Source organism: Numida meleagris, chromosome 27 (genome assembly GCF_002078875.1).
Source record: "Numida meleagris isolate 19003 breed g44 Domestic line chromosome 27, NumMel1.0, whole genome shotgun sequence".
NCBI classification, from domain to species: domain Eukaryota; kingdom Metazoa; phylum Chordata; class Aves; order Galliformes; family Numididae; genus Numida; species Numida meleagris.
The window spans coordinates 1415655-1430812 of NC_034435.1; the positions used below are offsets into that span (position 1 = coordinate 1415655).

Here is a 15158-nt window from a genome sequence, read left to right on the forward strand (position 1 = left end):
AGGAAATCTCCCTCCTTTTGCTTTCCCCTCTGCGGGGACGGCGGCTGCACCCGGAGCGCTTCGCTCCCCAAAGCCCCGGCACGGACCACGCGAGCCTCCTCCTGCTTCCCCTTGGTATTCCCGTACGTATCACCCTATCCAAACCAACCAACCCGTCGTGCCGTGCCCCGTTTGTGCCCTTAGGGAACCGCTCGGAGCCTGGCGCTCGCTCTTCCCCCATAGACGCAGCACTGAGCGCTGCACGGAGGGGCCCTCTCTGCCTTTCCCCCTCTCCCCCCCCCTTACACACACATAGTCACATCCGTCAGATCCGGATGCTGCTTAAATAAAGGAAAGCCTTCTGCAACATTAGGGCCCACGCTTCGGTTGGAATTTCTGCCATCGTTTCAGATCCCAAATCTCCGGGGCCGGCAGCGTTCTGACGGGCGTGGTGACGGGAGCATGGAGCGTCCTTTCCAAAGTCACCCGAAGCGCCGCGCGCTTCCTCCCTTCTCCTTATCAGCGTGGTGCCCGGCAGAGCCCACGGCCTTCCTCACGTTTCCTGGCCGTAGAGGGGTCTGTAATGTAATTAACGACGTAACGACGCGGCCGGTAAGTGCACCGACGCTCCCCGTGTCTCCCTTTCCCTGCAGCCCCTGGAGCCCCGCTCCCATCCCAGTGTGCACCTGCAGCGCTGCCCCGCAGCCGGGGGGAGTGCAAAGGGGTCTGCAAACGGCGCTCAGAGCTGAAGGAAACTCTGAATTTGGATTGATTAGCATTAATTATTTGCAGCCCCTCCATCATCTATAGAGCAGCCCTCGAGCTCTTCGCCGAACGCCGCCCAGGCTGCTGTCCCATAGGGCGTTCTGACAGTGCATGCTGTCTCCCATCCTGTTATCACACACCACACCGGTGATGCCTTTTTCTCCAGGCCGGTGATGGTGTCCCCCCCAGTTTTATGTTCAGGACTGCTTTGTGCAGAAACCTTTGTGCCCTCAATAATCTCATTCGTGCCCTAAATCCGGCCTGTGCCCCCCCCCCAGCCGCAGCAGTGACCCAGCCAGGAGCGTTCCACCTCCCCGCAGAGCCTGCAGGCTGCACTGCGCTCATCAGCCGTGGGGTCAAGGTCTGGTGCTCCGTTAAAACGAGCCGACCACAAATAAACACGGGCTGCCAATTAGCAGAAGATCGTTAACTAGGTTCTGGAACCTTGCAGCGAAGGTGTTGGAGGCGACGGATGAGATTGTTTCCAGGGAGACAATCTATGGCAAATCTATGGCTGGGACCGTACTGCGTGACCCGTGACGCTGCATTAACTCCGTGTGCTGAGCAGCCAGGCCCCTCCGTGTTCCCACTCCAGTTCTTACTGCCGACATCAGCTCCCTGCTGACTTCTTTCTGCGGGCTCTCATCGCCATTCTCCCAAGGCAGCAGCGTAACGGGATTCCTGCAGAGATGTGTGGAGCTGCAGTTCCTGAGGATGGATGGGACGTGAGTGTCAGGAAATGGGGTTTCCAGCGGATGCAGTGGGGTCACCCAATGGGTACCATCACAGTGGGGTCACCCAACTGGTGCCATCACAGCGGGGTCACCCAGCTGCTGCCCATCACAGTGGTTACAGTGGGGTCACCCAACTGGTGCCCATTGCAGTGGGGTCACCCAGCTGCTGCCCATCACAACCATCAGAGCTGGGTCACCCAATTGGTGCCCATCACAGAGGTTACAGTGGGTCACCCAACTAGTGCCCATCATAGTGGGTCACCCAACTGGTGCCATTGCAATGGGGTCACCCAACTGGTGCCATCACTATGGGGTCACCCAACTGGTGCCCATTGCAGTGGGGTCACCCAACTGCTGCCCATCACAGTGGGGTCACCCATTTGGGACCCATTGCCACTGTGCACTGAAGAGGAGTGGCGACAGTTGACCCCAACTGACAATCCGACCTCAGCTGAGCTCTGTGCAGAAATACATTTTTTTTGTCCTCTTCACTGTGTCCCTCTCCTGCCCACGAGCTGGGGAGGTGTCTGGTTAATGAGCAACCTCTGCGTGGTGTTCATCAGTGTCTATTTCACCGCATTTGACCTTAACGTGGTCGTCAAAACCTGCGGGGTTTTGCAGGTCAGGGGACACCGGCGTCAGCCCCCTTTGGTCACACTGAAACCAAATCTATTTGGAATGTGCCATCTTCTGTGCAGCTGAGAATTGCCTCCCACCCCAGTACCCCGAACGGACACCAACGGGAGCAGCCGCCCTTCCCGGCAGCAGGGAACCCTCCTGACCCGTCCGCGTGGCCGTGCCATCGCCGCGTGCTCACAGGAGCTTTTTTGAGCCACGCTATCGCTGCGTGTCGGGTGAGTCACGTGTCACTCATTGAGACTTCCTTTTTTCCGTGCTCATTTCTCGTACAGAGCCGTTAGCGGTGACGCTTTGCCAACACAAACACGGGGTGGCAGCTGTGGCCGCAGGCAGGCAGCGCTGCTCTCCGCTTTTAGAATGTGCCTGTTGCTGCCAGCTTGAGATCGAAGCTAGGATGGGTCTGGCAAAAGGGACATGAGCATTGCTGGGGAGTGCCACTGTGCTCCTGGGGCAGCTCAGCTCTGCGACAGCCACGGAGCTCTGCTGCAGAATGCATTGGTTGCCCTAAAGCTTCAGTTCAGGCTTGGAATTGCAAGGCATTGCTTATGGTGTCAGGGTTACGGTCAGGGTCAGGGTTAAGGTTGGGATCAGGGTTACGATTAGGATGTGAGCACGGTTATGGCAGGATTTCTTGATGCCTTCCTTGGAGGTAGCGTTGGGATGAGGCAGCGCTGCAATTAATGAAGAATGGAGGGAGGGCAGTGGTTTCCACCTGTAGATTTTTACATTCTGGGTTGGTTTGCTCTGAGCTGTGCTGTGGAGCGTTTCTCCAAAGGCTGGGACGTACTCATGTCTCAACAATGCAAAACCCTTCGAGCCCCTTTGGAAGAATCATAGAACCGTGGAAAATCCCGAGCTGGAAGGGACCCATTGGGTACATCACGTCCAACTGCTGCCTCCATACAGGACTGCCCTGAAAGAAGATAAGGAACTCTATCAGCTGGTGGCAGAACCATGGGCTGGCAGAGTACCGAGCTTCTGTAGGATAGCATTTGCTGGCACCTTGTCACAGAGCTGCCACTGCCAGAGGTGACATGTTCTGTGTCGCTGCAGCTGATCCCACTGCTGCCCATAGTGGTGGGAGGGTGGTGTCATCTGGGAGAGGGGACCAGCGGGAGGAAATGGGGCCCTCTGGGCTTGCTGTGGGGTGTGGGACAAGGCAGAATTGTAGGGGGAAGGGAAAACGATGGGCACAGAAGGAATGGGCCAAAGGTTCGGTGTGAAAGGAATGGGGTGAGGCAATGTGAAGATGTTGGACGGGGTGATGGTAGTGATCTTTTCTGACATTATTGATTCTATGGGGCTGGGAGGGGAAGGAAAGCTGGAGCCCAAACGCAGGCACCTTGTTTTTGCAGAGCCCAATCAGGGATGTAGAAAGTAATTCCCAAAGCATTGGGGTCTGCAGCTATTCCACTTCCACACCCCACAGCCATATCCCGAATGAAGCATATGTTGATCCCAGGGCTGCAGGAAAGGGACCTCTTTAGGGTTCAGTGCTCTAGAGGAGGAACCTGCTTTGTGGGGTCAGCGGGGATGGCCATGAAGAGGAGTGGGGAATGGTTCTTCTTTGTATCGATGTGGTGCCAGGTAACAACAGCAGGAATTCCACCTGCAGGAGCTGACAGAGCAGCTCTGTCCCCATTGGAACCTCATGGATTTCGGCCACGTGTGTAACTCTATCATGGCCAAAGTCGGGGGAGGGGGATCCGAATTCAGTTCTGTTGGTGGATCTGGATCCCGTTGTTGTGAGACTATTTTTGTTGTTACAGATGAACACACAGAAAGGAGGAACTGTCCTTCAGTGGTAGTCAGTACTGGAAAGCAGTGCCACACACAGAGCAGTGATCCTCATGGGATCGTCGAGTCACAAAGGTTGGGAAAGATTTCCAAGATCACCAGGTGCAACCCCAACCCGTCCTTCAGCCACGTCACAGCCCAATGGGATCGGGGTTGTTGGGCTTCCATCAGCCGTGTCACAGCCCAATGGGACCAAGATCACCGAGGTTCCTTCAGCTGTGCCACTACCCAATGGGGTTGGGGTCACTGAGTTCTTTCAGCCGTATCATGACCCAACGGGACTGGGGCCATTGGGGTTCTTTCAGCCATGTCACAGCCCAGTGGGTTCAGGGTCATTGAGGTTCATTCAGCTGTGTCATGACCCAATGGGATTGGGGCCACTGGGGTTTCCATGTCATGACCCAATGGGATCAGGGTAGTTGGGGCTCCTTCAGCCATGTCACAGCCCAGCGGGGTCGAGGTCGTTGTGTCATGACCCCACTCATGTTCTTTTCCTGAACGTTTCCCAGTACGAACCCAGTAATGATTCTACGGGATTAGGCTTGCACCTATCCATACTTCCAATTCCTCAGTCAAAATATCCCCACAACCCATATATAAAGCACTCAGATTGACATCTCAGATGTCTCTCTGTAAATCCTTGTGTTTATATACATGAGTATTCTGCGTGTAACTCTATACAAGCGAGATTAATTAAAAAACGTGAGGTGCATACCTTCTGTACCCATCGTTACTGACTGCGGCTCTATTCTAAGGCACAGTGCAGAGATCCCTTTGGAGGGGTCAGGTGCCACATGGGCAGGGGTCATTTTTGGTAAAAACATCCTGAAAACACCCAGCTTCCAGTGCCATCAGCCCCATGGGAGGACTTTAAGTCCCTTTATTTGAATCAGTCTTCATTGTGTTCTGCATACGGGGCCGACGTCCCCAGAGGTACGGACAAAAAGAGGGACGTGGAGGATCAGTCTCGTTTTTAATTGGGTATCCACAGATTCTGATGGGATAATACAAAGCCAAAAAAGAGCGATACATACCGAGCAGCAACCTACCCTTCTAGCACAGCCCGTCCCATTACAAACACTTTAGAAAAAGGACGCGTTTTTACACGTGGGTTCGTGTGAAAAGGGCCACTGCAAAGGAAGGAAAAAAACGGCGATCCATCAGCTCGTGTCGCCGCGGTGCCTTAAAAAACCCCTTCCCCAGGGGGCTACCGAGGGAACTGGGGTGGGTGCAGCAGTTCCACCGCTGTCGGGGCCGATGTGAGCTCATCGCCACCGCCGCCTCGTCCACTCTTTCCTTTTTCAGTGCCCGGATATGGTCAGGAGGAGATGTGTTGCTCTTCAAACCTGTGCCGCTTGGCTTTCCTCGCCCACGCGCCCGCGTGCCTCCCAGCAAAAGGCTCTTTGGAAGAAAGAGACCGGAGCAGTGGCGCTGAGGGGTGCTCTGCCCGCTCACGTGTGCACACAGTGCAGGGCAGTGTGAGTTGTCCAAGCAGCAGCTCCGTTCCCCGAGCCGTTGCTGTGAACCAAAGGGGATCACTGGGCGATCCGGAATGGGAGCGGTTCCCAAATGGGCCCAAACAAAGCATTTCCATGCGTAAATCCGCTGCCTGATGGAGCACAGCGCATTCAGAAGTGCAAATATCCATCCTTAGAGATGTTTCTGTGGGGCAGGAATGGGGCCCGGTCTGCATCAGGAACATCAGCAGTGCAGCGAGGCGAAAGGGATGGAGCTGATTCAGTTTCCGCTGGTAAAGGTATGTCTGCGTGCTGGCAGAAGGCCGAATGGAAACGCGCTTTCACCTCCACATCGATTTCCTCTCTTTATTTTCTGCTGGTAGGGCGGATTGGCTGTGAGGATCTCCCGCAGTCTGCACTCCGGCGGAAAAATCGGCGCCAGGCCCTCCACGCATCGGCTCCGACGGCAGCGCTCTATGGAACAGCAAACAGACGTGTCCGCAGTCACTCTGCATTCCTCATGGCCCAGTGGCAGCTGCCTCCCGCTCGGTGAGTCCCATCGCCAGGGCTGAGCCGCAGCTGGCAGCTCCACGCCGGCTCCATCATCCGTCCCCAGGTTTTGTCCGCTGTCCTCCGCGGTTACCGTCAACGTCTCGCCTCCGTGACAGCAGGACGGGAGCTTCTCACGGCGTTGTAAAGACGAACGCAGCTCGTTTTGCATCCACTTGTCCCCCATTGGCCACCCCTCCACCCACCCCTCGACCATCCCATGGCAGAGGGTTGAAGCCCGTGCTGCTCCACCGGCCCCAAAGCCGTCGGCGTCGTGGCGTAGTTAATTATGGGGCACTGCCAACCCCATCGCCGTGTCCTCGGCAAAGAGTTTCGCTTCGCATCTGAATCGCTCTCTGAAACAATAAGTTAAGGATACTCCTTTTGTTGCCATCAAAATGCGCTTTGTCCATTTAGTTGTGCCCATATTATGGGTTTCGAGGTGCCCATGTCCATTACGCTGTACCCACGTCCATTGGGCTGCGCCCATGCCCCTTATGGGTTGAGCCTTCTTTTCTGTGTTGAAAACCTACACAGACATCCACAAACATGGACACGCTCGTAACGCTTGGTGAAAAATTGAGATACAGTGCATCCTGCGTGGAGCGCTCCATCAGAAAGTGCCCTGTGTGAAGAGGAAGCTGCGGGCGGATTTGTGCTCGCACCGCTCCCTTTGCGTCTCACCATGAAGTCAGCGACACGCACGTCCTCTCATGGAGCTCCTGGCCCCAAGGAATCTCTTGGGGACACGTGGAAACCCGGAACGCGTCGTCTTCAGGGCTGCAGTTCTGCAGTCGTGGGCACAGCGGCTGTTCTTTGGAAAAGGATGGGAGAAGAAAGCAAAACAACCACCGCCACCAACCCGAACCCAAGCCGTGTTCTCACGGTGCCGCTCGGGGTCGCGAGCCGTGGGATTCCAGGGCAGGGAAGGGTCCCAGCGCCACGTGTCCTCCTCCTCGCTCCTTACCCCCGCTCCATTGCAGCGCTGTTTCCCGTTGTGTTTCGAGCACTCTTCGCTGGAGTTTTTAATAACTGTGGATGCCAGTGGGGTTTTTAGAGCTGAACTTGGGCGCTGTCCGCCCTCTCCCCTGTTTGGTCGCTGTATAATTACAAACTCCGCTCCCAGCGCCCAGTTGTGTTCTTTTGTGGAAAGCAGAGCTGATTTTTTTTTTTTTTTTTTTTGTCTCAATGCATAAAAATGGTCGGAAAGCGCAGGACAACCTCGGTGTTCTTGATGGGAGATGGCAGATTCCCACCCCGCTGCGGGGAGATCCCTGGTGCTTATGGGATGAGCTGAAGCCCACGGGATCAGAGGGGCTGTCCGGCCGTTGCGGTGCTGTTCAGTCCTTCTCTCATTGTGCAGAATTCCCGTTGCCATTGGGGCCCATCATGACGCTTGCAGAAATCCACAGTTCATTGATTTCGGATCGCCGTGGGTTGGGGTCGCCGGGTGTGGGACCCACAGAAGTTCTCTCGCCTGCACAGGTCTCAGCCCCGAGCACTGCATGGGAGCTCACTCCGATGAGAGCAGGATCTGTGGATGACTTCCCCGGGTCCTCGTTTCCAGCACTCTGCTCCCAGAGCCCCCCCCCGAGCCCCAGGAGCAGGCGGCAGCGTCCCACGTCACACCCTCGCCATCCCAGCGCTCTCCTCCATCCCCGCAGCGCTCTGCACCCGGCTCTGTCCTGGCTCCGTCTGCACCGAGGGGACCCCGCTCCCCAGGACACGCAGCGCGTTCCAGGCCCCCAGCAGCGGGGATCCACCGCAGGAGTGTCAACAGAGAGCGACTGTCCCAGGGCACGGAGCCCACCCAGGGGTGTGGGAAGCACTCCTGTCCGCAGGGCTCCTCCTGAGCGCTGCCAGGACACGAGGAGATCCTGGCAGGGGGTTCTGCAGGGGCTGCCCTCCCCAAAGATACAGGGGCCGTACAGAGACAGAACGAGTGCGGTAAAAACACGGCATCCACCCACAGCGAAGGCTCACTATGAGTTAATTAGAACTGGCGGTGGATTAACAGGGGTCGAGGCCGGGAGGAGCAGCGGGCACTCGGCATTTATGGGTGGGGGGGGTGGAAAAAAAGGATAGGAAGGGGGAAAATGGACTCTTTTCATTTCTTGCATTAGCGATCCCCCGGGGCAGCAGCGCCTCATGGCGGGGGGTTGGGAGTGACGCGAAAAATAGATCTGTCTCCGGGCTGGTGGCAAATGGGCTGCGGGATGCTCTGTGCTTACTGCGAGGAGACGCGGGCTCTGTTTGCTCGTAGCTCTCCGCAGATCATTGCTGGACACAATGGGACCCGTCCTGAACACAAAAAGCGCTGCTCTTGGAGATGGTGGTTGCGGTGGTGGTTGTTGGAAGTCAAATGTTTTTCCAGAAGTTTGCAGGGCTTGGCGCGGTGCAGACAGGGGAGGCCCCGTGACCTTGCAGAGCTCAGAGCCGGGTGGTGGTGAGGTCTTCTACCAGCAGCTCGCTGCCGGGCGGGGGAGCGCGGGGCTGCGTCGCGTTCTGCTCCCTTGGTCCCGCGCTGCCTCCGTTCATGGCATGCTGGGAAGGAACACAGTGCTGGTTTTAGATGGCAAATGGCAGCGAGTGTTTTGCTGTCTGAAAATATGGTTGTGCCCGGGGGTAACCCTCCACCAAACACCGATGGGTCGGTGCGGCACCAAGGGACACGGGCAGCGGGCAGTGTCGGTGGGAGGTTGGACTGGGTGATGGGGGGGGTCTGCTCCAGCCTCAATGATTCTGTGGTTCTGCGATCAGGGCTGGTGATGAGGCTGTGCACAGCTCTAATGGGAGCTGGTCTCCTCTAAGGGCATTCCTGAGGGTTCAGGAGGAGCTCACTGCGGGGGAACAGCGGCACTATGAGCGCGTCCCCATGGACACCCATGGGTGCCCCATGCCTGGAGCAGCCCGAGGCCACCTGGGTTGGGGGGGGGCACCCAGCCCACCCGGAGGGGGTGGAACTGGGTCATCTCTAAGGTGCCCTGCAACCAAAGCCCTTCTGTGATTCTGGGATGACACACGCGTTGACCGTGTCGCAAACGCGGAGCTGTTCACATTGAGTACTACAAATGCAATGAAACCCCATAGCAGTGGGGGGGGGGGGGGGGACGGTCCAACCTGGTTTCTTGATCCTCCACGGGGGGCACAGACCTGCTGGGAAGAGAGGCACGGACACTGTTAGTGAATCTGCCCTTTGGCTCCGAGGTCCTGCGTGTTCCCATTGCTCAAATGGGTCCTGCCACACCTGACCCACAGCTCTGGGGAGGGAGCAGCAGAGGGATGGGCTGCTCCCTCTCAGGAGCTGCCGAGAATAAAGCAGAGAGGCCGAAGCAGAACTGAAACCAGGCCAAGTGATCCTGGCATGGGCTTTGGACACTGTCCTCCAAACCTCCCTAGAATTTTCCTTCCCATCTAATGTTACGGCCTTTGGGGGCACCCAAATGTGCTGGACTTGGCCCTCTGCACTTTCCCACTGTACAGATGCTGAAACCGAATGTTCCCAGTGCTGCTGGCTCTGCTCCACGACCCAGTGCCTCTGCTCCATGACCCAGTGGCTCTGCCAGCTTACAGAGGTGGCAAACAGGGCCGGGGATCCACGCACACAAATGAAGGTCAGCAGCGAAGCTGCAACAGAAGTAGGGCTCGCTGTGACCCCAAAAGTGACGGCATAGTGAGGTCTTAGGGAGAGACCCCAAACACAGCGGGGTTCAAGCACCCCCTGAGGGGGAAGGGGTCCCCCAGCAGTGGGACTGTTCTCATCTCAGGTATTTTCTAAGTGAAAGATAGATAGGAAGGAATCGTTACCTTTCCCTTTCAGCCATGTCTTGTTTCTCTTCCGCCCTGTAAGCAAAAATTGCATTTGAAATCTATCGCGTTTTGGAAGAGCAGAGCGTGTGAGGTCTGCGTGGGGTCTGTGCTGGGGTGGGATGGGAAAGCCGGAGCTGAACAGGGCAGGGGGTGCAAGGAGCAGCCGGGGGTTCTGCATTACATGAGGGCAGAAAAGGAAACCTGTGTGGGGAGATGGGGGCAGGAGTAATGCATAAACAGAAAGAGCAAGGGCAGCAACCTCCTGAGCGAAGGAACCAACCGTCCTCCCCCCGAGCAGTTCTACCTTTCTTTTCTGGCCTTGATCCTCTCTTCTTCATATCTGCAATGAAGAGGAAACACTCCTTTAGCAGCATGCCACCGAGACTGCTTGCTTTTAGCAAAATGCAGCGTTTGCTCTCCATGCGTTGGCTCTGGGACAGCAGGGATCCGCCCGCAGACCATTGCATGACACACACACGCTGCTAAGCCAAAGGCTGCCCAGGCCCCACGCTCCCAGCACTGCAGCTTTGGACCCCACGCCATGCCCCCCCCGTCAGGGTTTGTGTCTGGGGGTACTCACTGCGAGACGCAGTCTGGAATCTGCACGTGCTCCATGGGGATGAGCTGCTCCAGCTCCTCCAGGCTGTGAACGTACTGGATCTTACTGATGAACTTCACGCTGGCAGAGAAAGAGGAGGAGTGTGAGGCCTCGGTTTGCTTTTCCCTCTGCAGGAATTCCGCTGTTTCTGATGGGAACCGGGAGCTTTGCACCTCTGTGCCCATCTCCTCCTGGTGCTAAAATGCTGAAAACGCCGTGAGATGCCACAGCTCCGTACCCCTCCGTGTCCACCCGTGCTTTACAGGAGGGGACGAGGGCCACTGCTCCCACGCTGTCCAGCGGATTTGCTCTTTTAGTGTTTTGTATGGGGCAAAGTCTGCTCTGCATCCAGAGCACCACAGTGTCTCCTGAGCCCTTCCCTGGGCTCGTTCTCAGGGGTACTGGCTGTGGGACAGCACTGAGCGGTCTCACTTGGGGCACCGTTACCCAAAGCTGAGCAGATCAACGCAATCCAACTCCTGTTCTGAAACAGACCGCGTTCGGGAGTGCATTACGTTTACCTGATGAAGGGCCTGGAAATGGCCAGCACCGTCCGGATGAACCACGAGGGATGCACGATGATCAGGGCTTTGAGGTTCTTCCGCAGCCTAGAGGAAAACCCATGGGATGGAGCGTCAAACTCGAGACCCATCCTCAACCCCACTGTGACCTGTCAGTTCGATGATGCCGAGGAGCTGCACGTGGGGGTCTCCAGCCCAAAGGCCATGGGCTCAGGAGCACTGCGGGAGCATGGAGATGGCAGCGTGTAGGATGGCTGCTGCCTTGGGAAACAGCGATAAGATGAGAGGGAATGGCCTCGCGTTGTCCCAGGGGAGGGTCAGGGTGGGCACTGAGAAAAACGTATCTGAAAGAGTGGTGAGGTGCTGGCACAGGCTGCCCAGGGAGTGGGGGGGTCATCAGAACAGCGGAGATGTGGCACTGAGGGACGTGGTGGTGGTGGTGGGATGGGTTGGGGTTGGGCTTGGGGGTCGTGGGGGTCTCTTCCAACCCGAGTGACTCGATGGAAGCAGAGAGAGATGCGGGCTGCGGGCAGCGGGGGTCTCACCGTCTGTCTATCATCTGGTAGCACTTCTTCAGCCACCCCAGGCCCGGCATCCTCCGTCGCGGCGTGGCTCCGTTCAGGTACACGATCATGTAGTCCTCGGCCACCAGCAGCTCCAGGCTGCTGATCACGTAGCTGCGGGGCGGTCAGAAGCAACGGGGATGTGAGGCTCACAGAAGGCACCGTGAGGTCCCTCCGTCGTCCCCAAGGGCTCCAGGTCCCTTCTCTGCACACCAAACTCCCCCGGCACCGTGCTTCCCAGGGGCTGCCCGTGCTTGTTGGCACAGTGCACGCATCAGTAGATGTCTCTGCACCGTTTTGCTGCCCGGAGCAGCAGCTACAAGCTGTTCAGTGCTCTGTGGCTATGCCCGAGTCCATCACCAGCATAATTAACACCGCGTGTCTGAGCGCTCTGAGTTATCAGCCTTGTTTGTGAGTGCTGAGGATGTCTCAGCGTGGTGATGTTCCCCCAGCTGCGGGCTGCAGACGTCTGGCCCCAGTTCAAGCTCCTTCCAGCTGAGGTTCCCGACACAACGAGCAGCCCCGGGGCTGGGCTGCCTCCTGCCCTCCTCTCCCATCCACTTACAGGAAGAGGTTCTCCATGATGTAGTGGTAATCGGCCAGGTTGCTGTCTGGCAGGTAGCAGGCAGCGAAGACGATGATGGCGTTGAGTCCTTCCCCGTAGTATCCTGGAAAAGAGGCACAGGCACCATCAGCTGCTCCTTCCAGCAGATCTGTTGGTCAGTGCAGGCCTGCGCTGCTTTCTGGGGCTCTGGGGAAGCATTTGTCCCCGTGACAGAATTTTGTCGCAGCTGGGTTCACCTCCGAGCTGGGTTTTGGCTGTGACATGCACGTGGGGTTCAGGGAAGGAGGAAAAAAGTGCAGAGCAGAGAGTTCTGCCCTGGATTTTTGCATGGCCACGCTCCAGTGTTGGAAATGGTCCCTACCTGTGGGTACCTTCACCTCTGGCTGCACCCCACAGAGATCCAGAGGGGTTTGGCACCTTTGGTCGCTGCAGCATTGGGAATTGGTGGGAGGGGTCAGGGAAGTTCATGCTGCCTCGGAGCCTCACTTAGCACCCAGCTGCCTGCTTCTGCCACAAGCAGCACGAAAGGAACGGCAGCGTTTCCCTACAAGCCACCAACCCAAAGGGGAACAGCCCTCCCAGCCAACAGAGCCACAATGGCAGCAAGCCCCCAGGTGTCCCCTCACCTCCGTGTGTCACCACCCTCATGTAGGGTTTGATCATCTGCAGGTCGATGCGGTGCTCCTGCTCCCCGATGATGACCGTCCTCCAGAGCCGCCCGTTGGTCGCGCTCCCGTCCTCCGTCCCGCCGTCCCCGAACAGATCCGCGCTGTCCCCGGGCATGTTCTTGGCCGTGGCCACGGGAGTGTCATCTGGCAAAGGGACAAACCTTACACATCGCCCCGAGCTGCGGCCAGGCTGCCACCCGCGAGCCCTGAAAGCGTCGTTCCTAGCAGCGAGCGGTGCCAGAAGCGGAGAAAGTGAGGCCGCCCTCACCAGCTCTCCCAGCACCATCCTCGTACCTTCCCATTCCAGCTCGTTCCCGTTCCCTAGGAATTCGAGGGAATCCGTCTCGTCGGGCGTTTCGATGTCGTCCACGTTGATATCCAGATCGTCCGGCGTGTCCAAGAAGTCGTCGGACAGAATGGAGCCTTCACTCTGGTCCAGGGAAATGTTGATCTCGGGTGCGACGAGTGTCTTCCGCTTACGGTGCGCCCCGTTAAAGTTCAACGTATGTGGGGGAGCTGGAGTCAAAAGGAAAACAAGGGACACGTTGTCCTGGCCCCGCATCCCCACTGCCAGCCGTGGCGCGTTGCGTCGTCCCGCTTCAGGCCGCGGTCGATGGGTACGGTTGGATGGAAGCTCTGATGCGTTGAGATCCCGATTTCCTCCCCCGGGTTTGTGTCAAAGAGCCCCACTTTGGGGTCTGCTTCCTCTCCCCGATGGGGGTTTTGGTGGAGGCTCCATGGAGCTGCCCCGTGCCCTGGCTGCTCCGCTGGGACCCTGGGAATTGGGGCTGGTACTTACAGGATGTGTGCTCGTCCTCCGTAGGGCTGCCCAGCGACTCCATGCCGGTCTCTTCTGGGAGAGGTCTACAGGCAAGCAGAAAAGATGGGAAATAAGGGATTTTTAGGAGAAAGTCACCCCATGGAGAGAACTGGGGATGTCAGGGAACAACACACAACCCCACGTGTGCTCTTCCCTTTGGGAGCATCAGCCGGGCAGTGACCTGGGGTCCTCTGCCCAACCGCTGTGCTTTCCCACCACACCATCCCAAGTCACTTCCAGGCCATCCCCCCAGCACGGCTCTCACCCATCCATCCCATCAAAAGAATGGGAAATCTGAGCGGAAAATCGAAATGGAAAATCTGTGTGGAAGATCTGAATGGAAAATCCAGCCAGAGACACCAGGACATTGCTGTCCCTGGCAATGCTGGTGCCATCCTCCTATCCCAAAGTCTGATTTGCTCCGTCAGTGGCTCTGTTCAAACCTTAGCTGTGACCCCGGTGCTGTTCTTGGCCTCTGCAGCAATGCCCAGACCCCGCGGTGCATTGGAAGCAGATCGATTTGGAGCGGGGATCCAGGCACCAGCACCCAAACCTGATCTGGGAGCTGAGTGCTGACCACGGCTCTGCTTCCTGAGCTCCGTGGCACAGGGCTTTGCATCTTCCCACGTGTGGCTCCTGCAGCCCCATGGTGAAAATGCTGCCAGGGGAGGCCTGGAAATGTCCAGGAATGAAGGGTTTGTCTTCCCTTGCCTGATGCCAAGGCCAGGCCTCATCGTGTGGCTGTTGGAAGTTGGTGGAGATGCTCCCAGCCCATAGAAGGCACAGATTCTCTGCTGCTGGTGGCACTGAGCAGCACTGCCCACCCGAGCTGGACAATTTCTGGACACCTTCAGCTTGGGCTGGAACTTGTGCCTTTCCCTGGCGTTAGCTGGGGGGAGTCATCTTGCAACGTTTTAACTGCTCCATGACCAAATTCCGCTGACCCCATGGCATGTTCATGATGTCAATAGATTCCCAAATCCCACTGACCCCATGGAATGTTCATGGTATTAATGGATTCCCAAATCCCACCGTCCCCATGGCACATTCATAATGTCAACGGGTTCCCAAATCCTACCAACCCCACGGCACCTTCATGGTGTCAATGGATTCCCAAATCCCACTGACCCCATGGGGCATTCATAATGCCCACGTGTTCCCAAATCCCTCCACCCCCATGGCACGTCCATGGTGTCAGTGCGTTCCCAAATCCCACTGACCCCATAGCAAACTGATAATGTCAATGATTCCCAAATCCCACTGACCCCATGGCACCTTCATGGTGTCACTGGGCTGTTTGGGTCCTTCCGAGCCCTCCTTGTTTCCCCACCCCATGCTGGAAGCTCCCAGCAGCAAGAGATGAGCACGGGGCCTGCAAGCTTAACAGCTGCATGCCGGGGTGTCCCCGGGGAGAAACATGGGGGGGAAAAACCAAACATTTTTAACACGGAGCCGTGAGAATTGGGATGGGACAGGGACAGACCCCACAGGGACGAGTGCCGCCGTGTCAGCAGGGGATGCTGCCCGAGCGCCGCAGCCACCAGCCAAATTAAACCATGCACATCTTGGGGGGAGGGCTAATCCTCCCCGAGCGGCTGTTGTTTATTCATGAGAGCTGATCAAAGCGCTGGGTCCCCTCCCTCCTGTGCAGCGCTGCACCCCACGGACGGTGAGCAAAGGCCCACAGCCCCCT

General features: G+C 57.4%; 2 protein-coding genes and 1 long non-coding RNA gene across 7 annotated transcripts in view; 1 reads left to right on the forward strand and 2 right to left on the reverse strand.

The window, feature by feature from the left end:
* Positions 1-363, reverse strand: part of NMRK2 (nicotinamide riboside kinase 2) — a 6451-nt gene extending 6088 nt beyond the window's left edge. The window contains exon 1 of one of the 3 annotated variants that reach the window (XM_021378698.1): positions 153-363. In XM_021378698.1, coding sequence (XP_021234373.1) covers positions 153-220 — 68 coding nt within the window. In that variant the 5' untranslated portion in view covers positions 221-363. Of the gene's footprint in view, positions 1-148 lie in introns of all 3 variants that reach the window. The other 2 variants (XM_021378699.1, XM_021378702.1) reach the window with 2 other exon arrangements.
* On the forward strand, positions 464-5896 carry LOC110388924. The gene is made up of 4 exons (XR_002433020.1): positions 464-1469; positions 2100-2332; positions 3887-5670; positions 5755-5896. It is a non-coding gene; the product is annotated as an uncharacterized LOC110388924 (long non-coding RNA).
* ATCAY (ATCAY, caytaxin) overlaps positions 7083-15158 on the reverse strand; it is a 12185-nt gene continuing 4109 nt past the window's right edge. For 2 of the 3 annotated variants that reach the window (XM_021378692.1, XM_021378695.1), the window contains 11 exons: positions 13445-13509; positions 12940-13161; positions 12604-12789; positions 11978-12080; positions 11395-11526; positions 10850-10936; positions 10311-10409; positions 10035-10070; positions 9728-9763; positions 9041-9076; positions 7083-8464 (listed from right to left, as the gene is read on the reverse strand). In XM_021378692.1, coding sequence (XP_021234367.1) covers positions 8455-8464; positions 9041-9076; positions 9728-9763; positions 10035-10070; positions 10311-10409; positions 10850-10936; positions 11395-11526; positions 11978-12080; positions 12604-12789; positions 12940-13161; positions 13445-13509 — 1012 coding nt within the window. In that variant the 3' untranslated portion in view covers positions 7083-8454. The remainder of the gene's footprint in view (positions 8465-9040; positions 9077-9727; positions 9764-10034; positions 10071-10310; positions 10410-10849; positions 10937-11394; positions 11527-11977; positions 12081-12603; positions 12790-12939; positions 13162-13444; positions 13510-15158) is intronic. The other variant, XM_021378693.1, reaches the window with a different exon arrangement.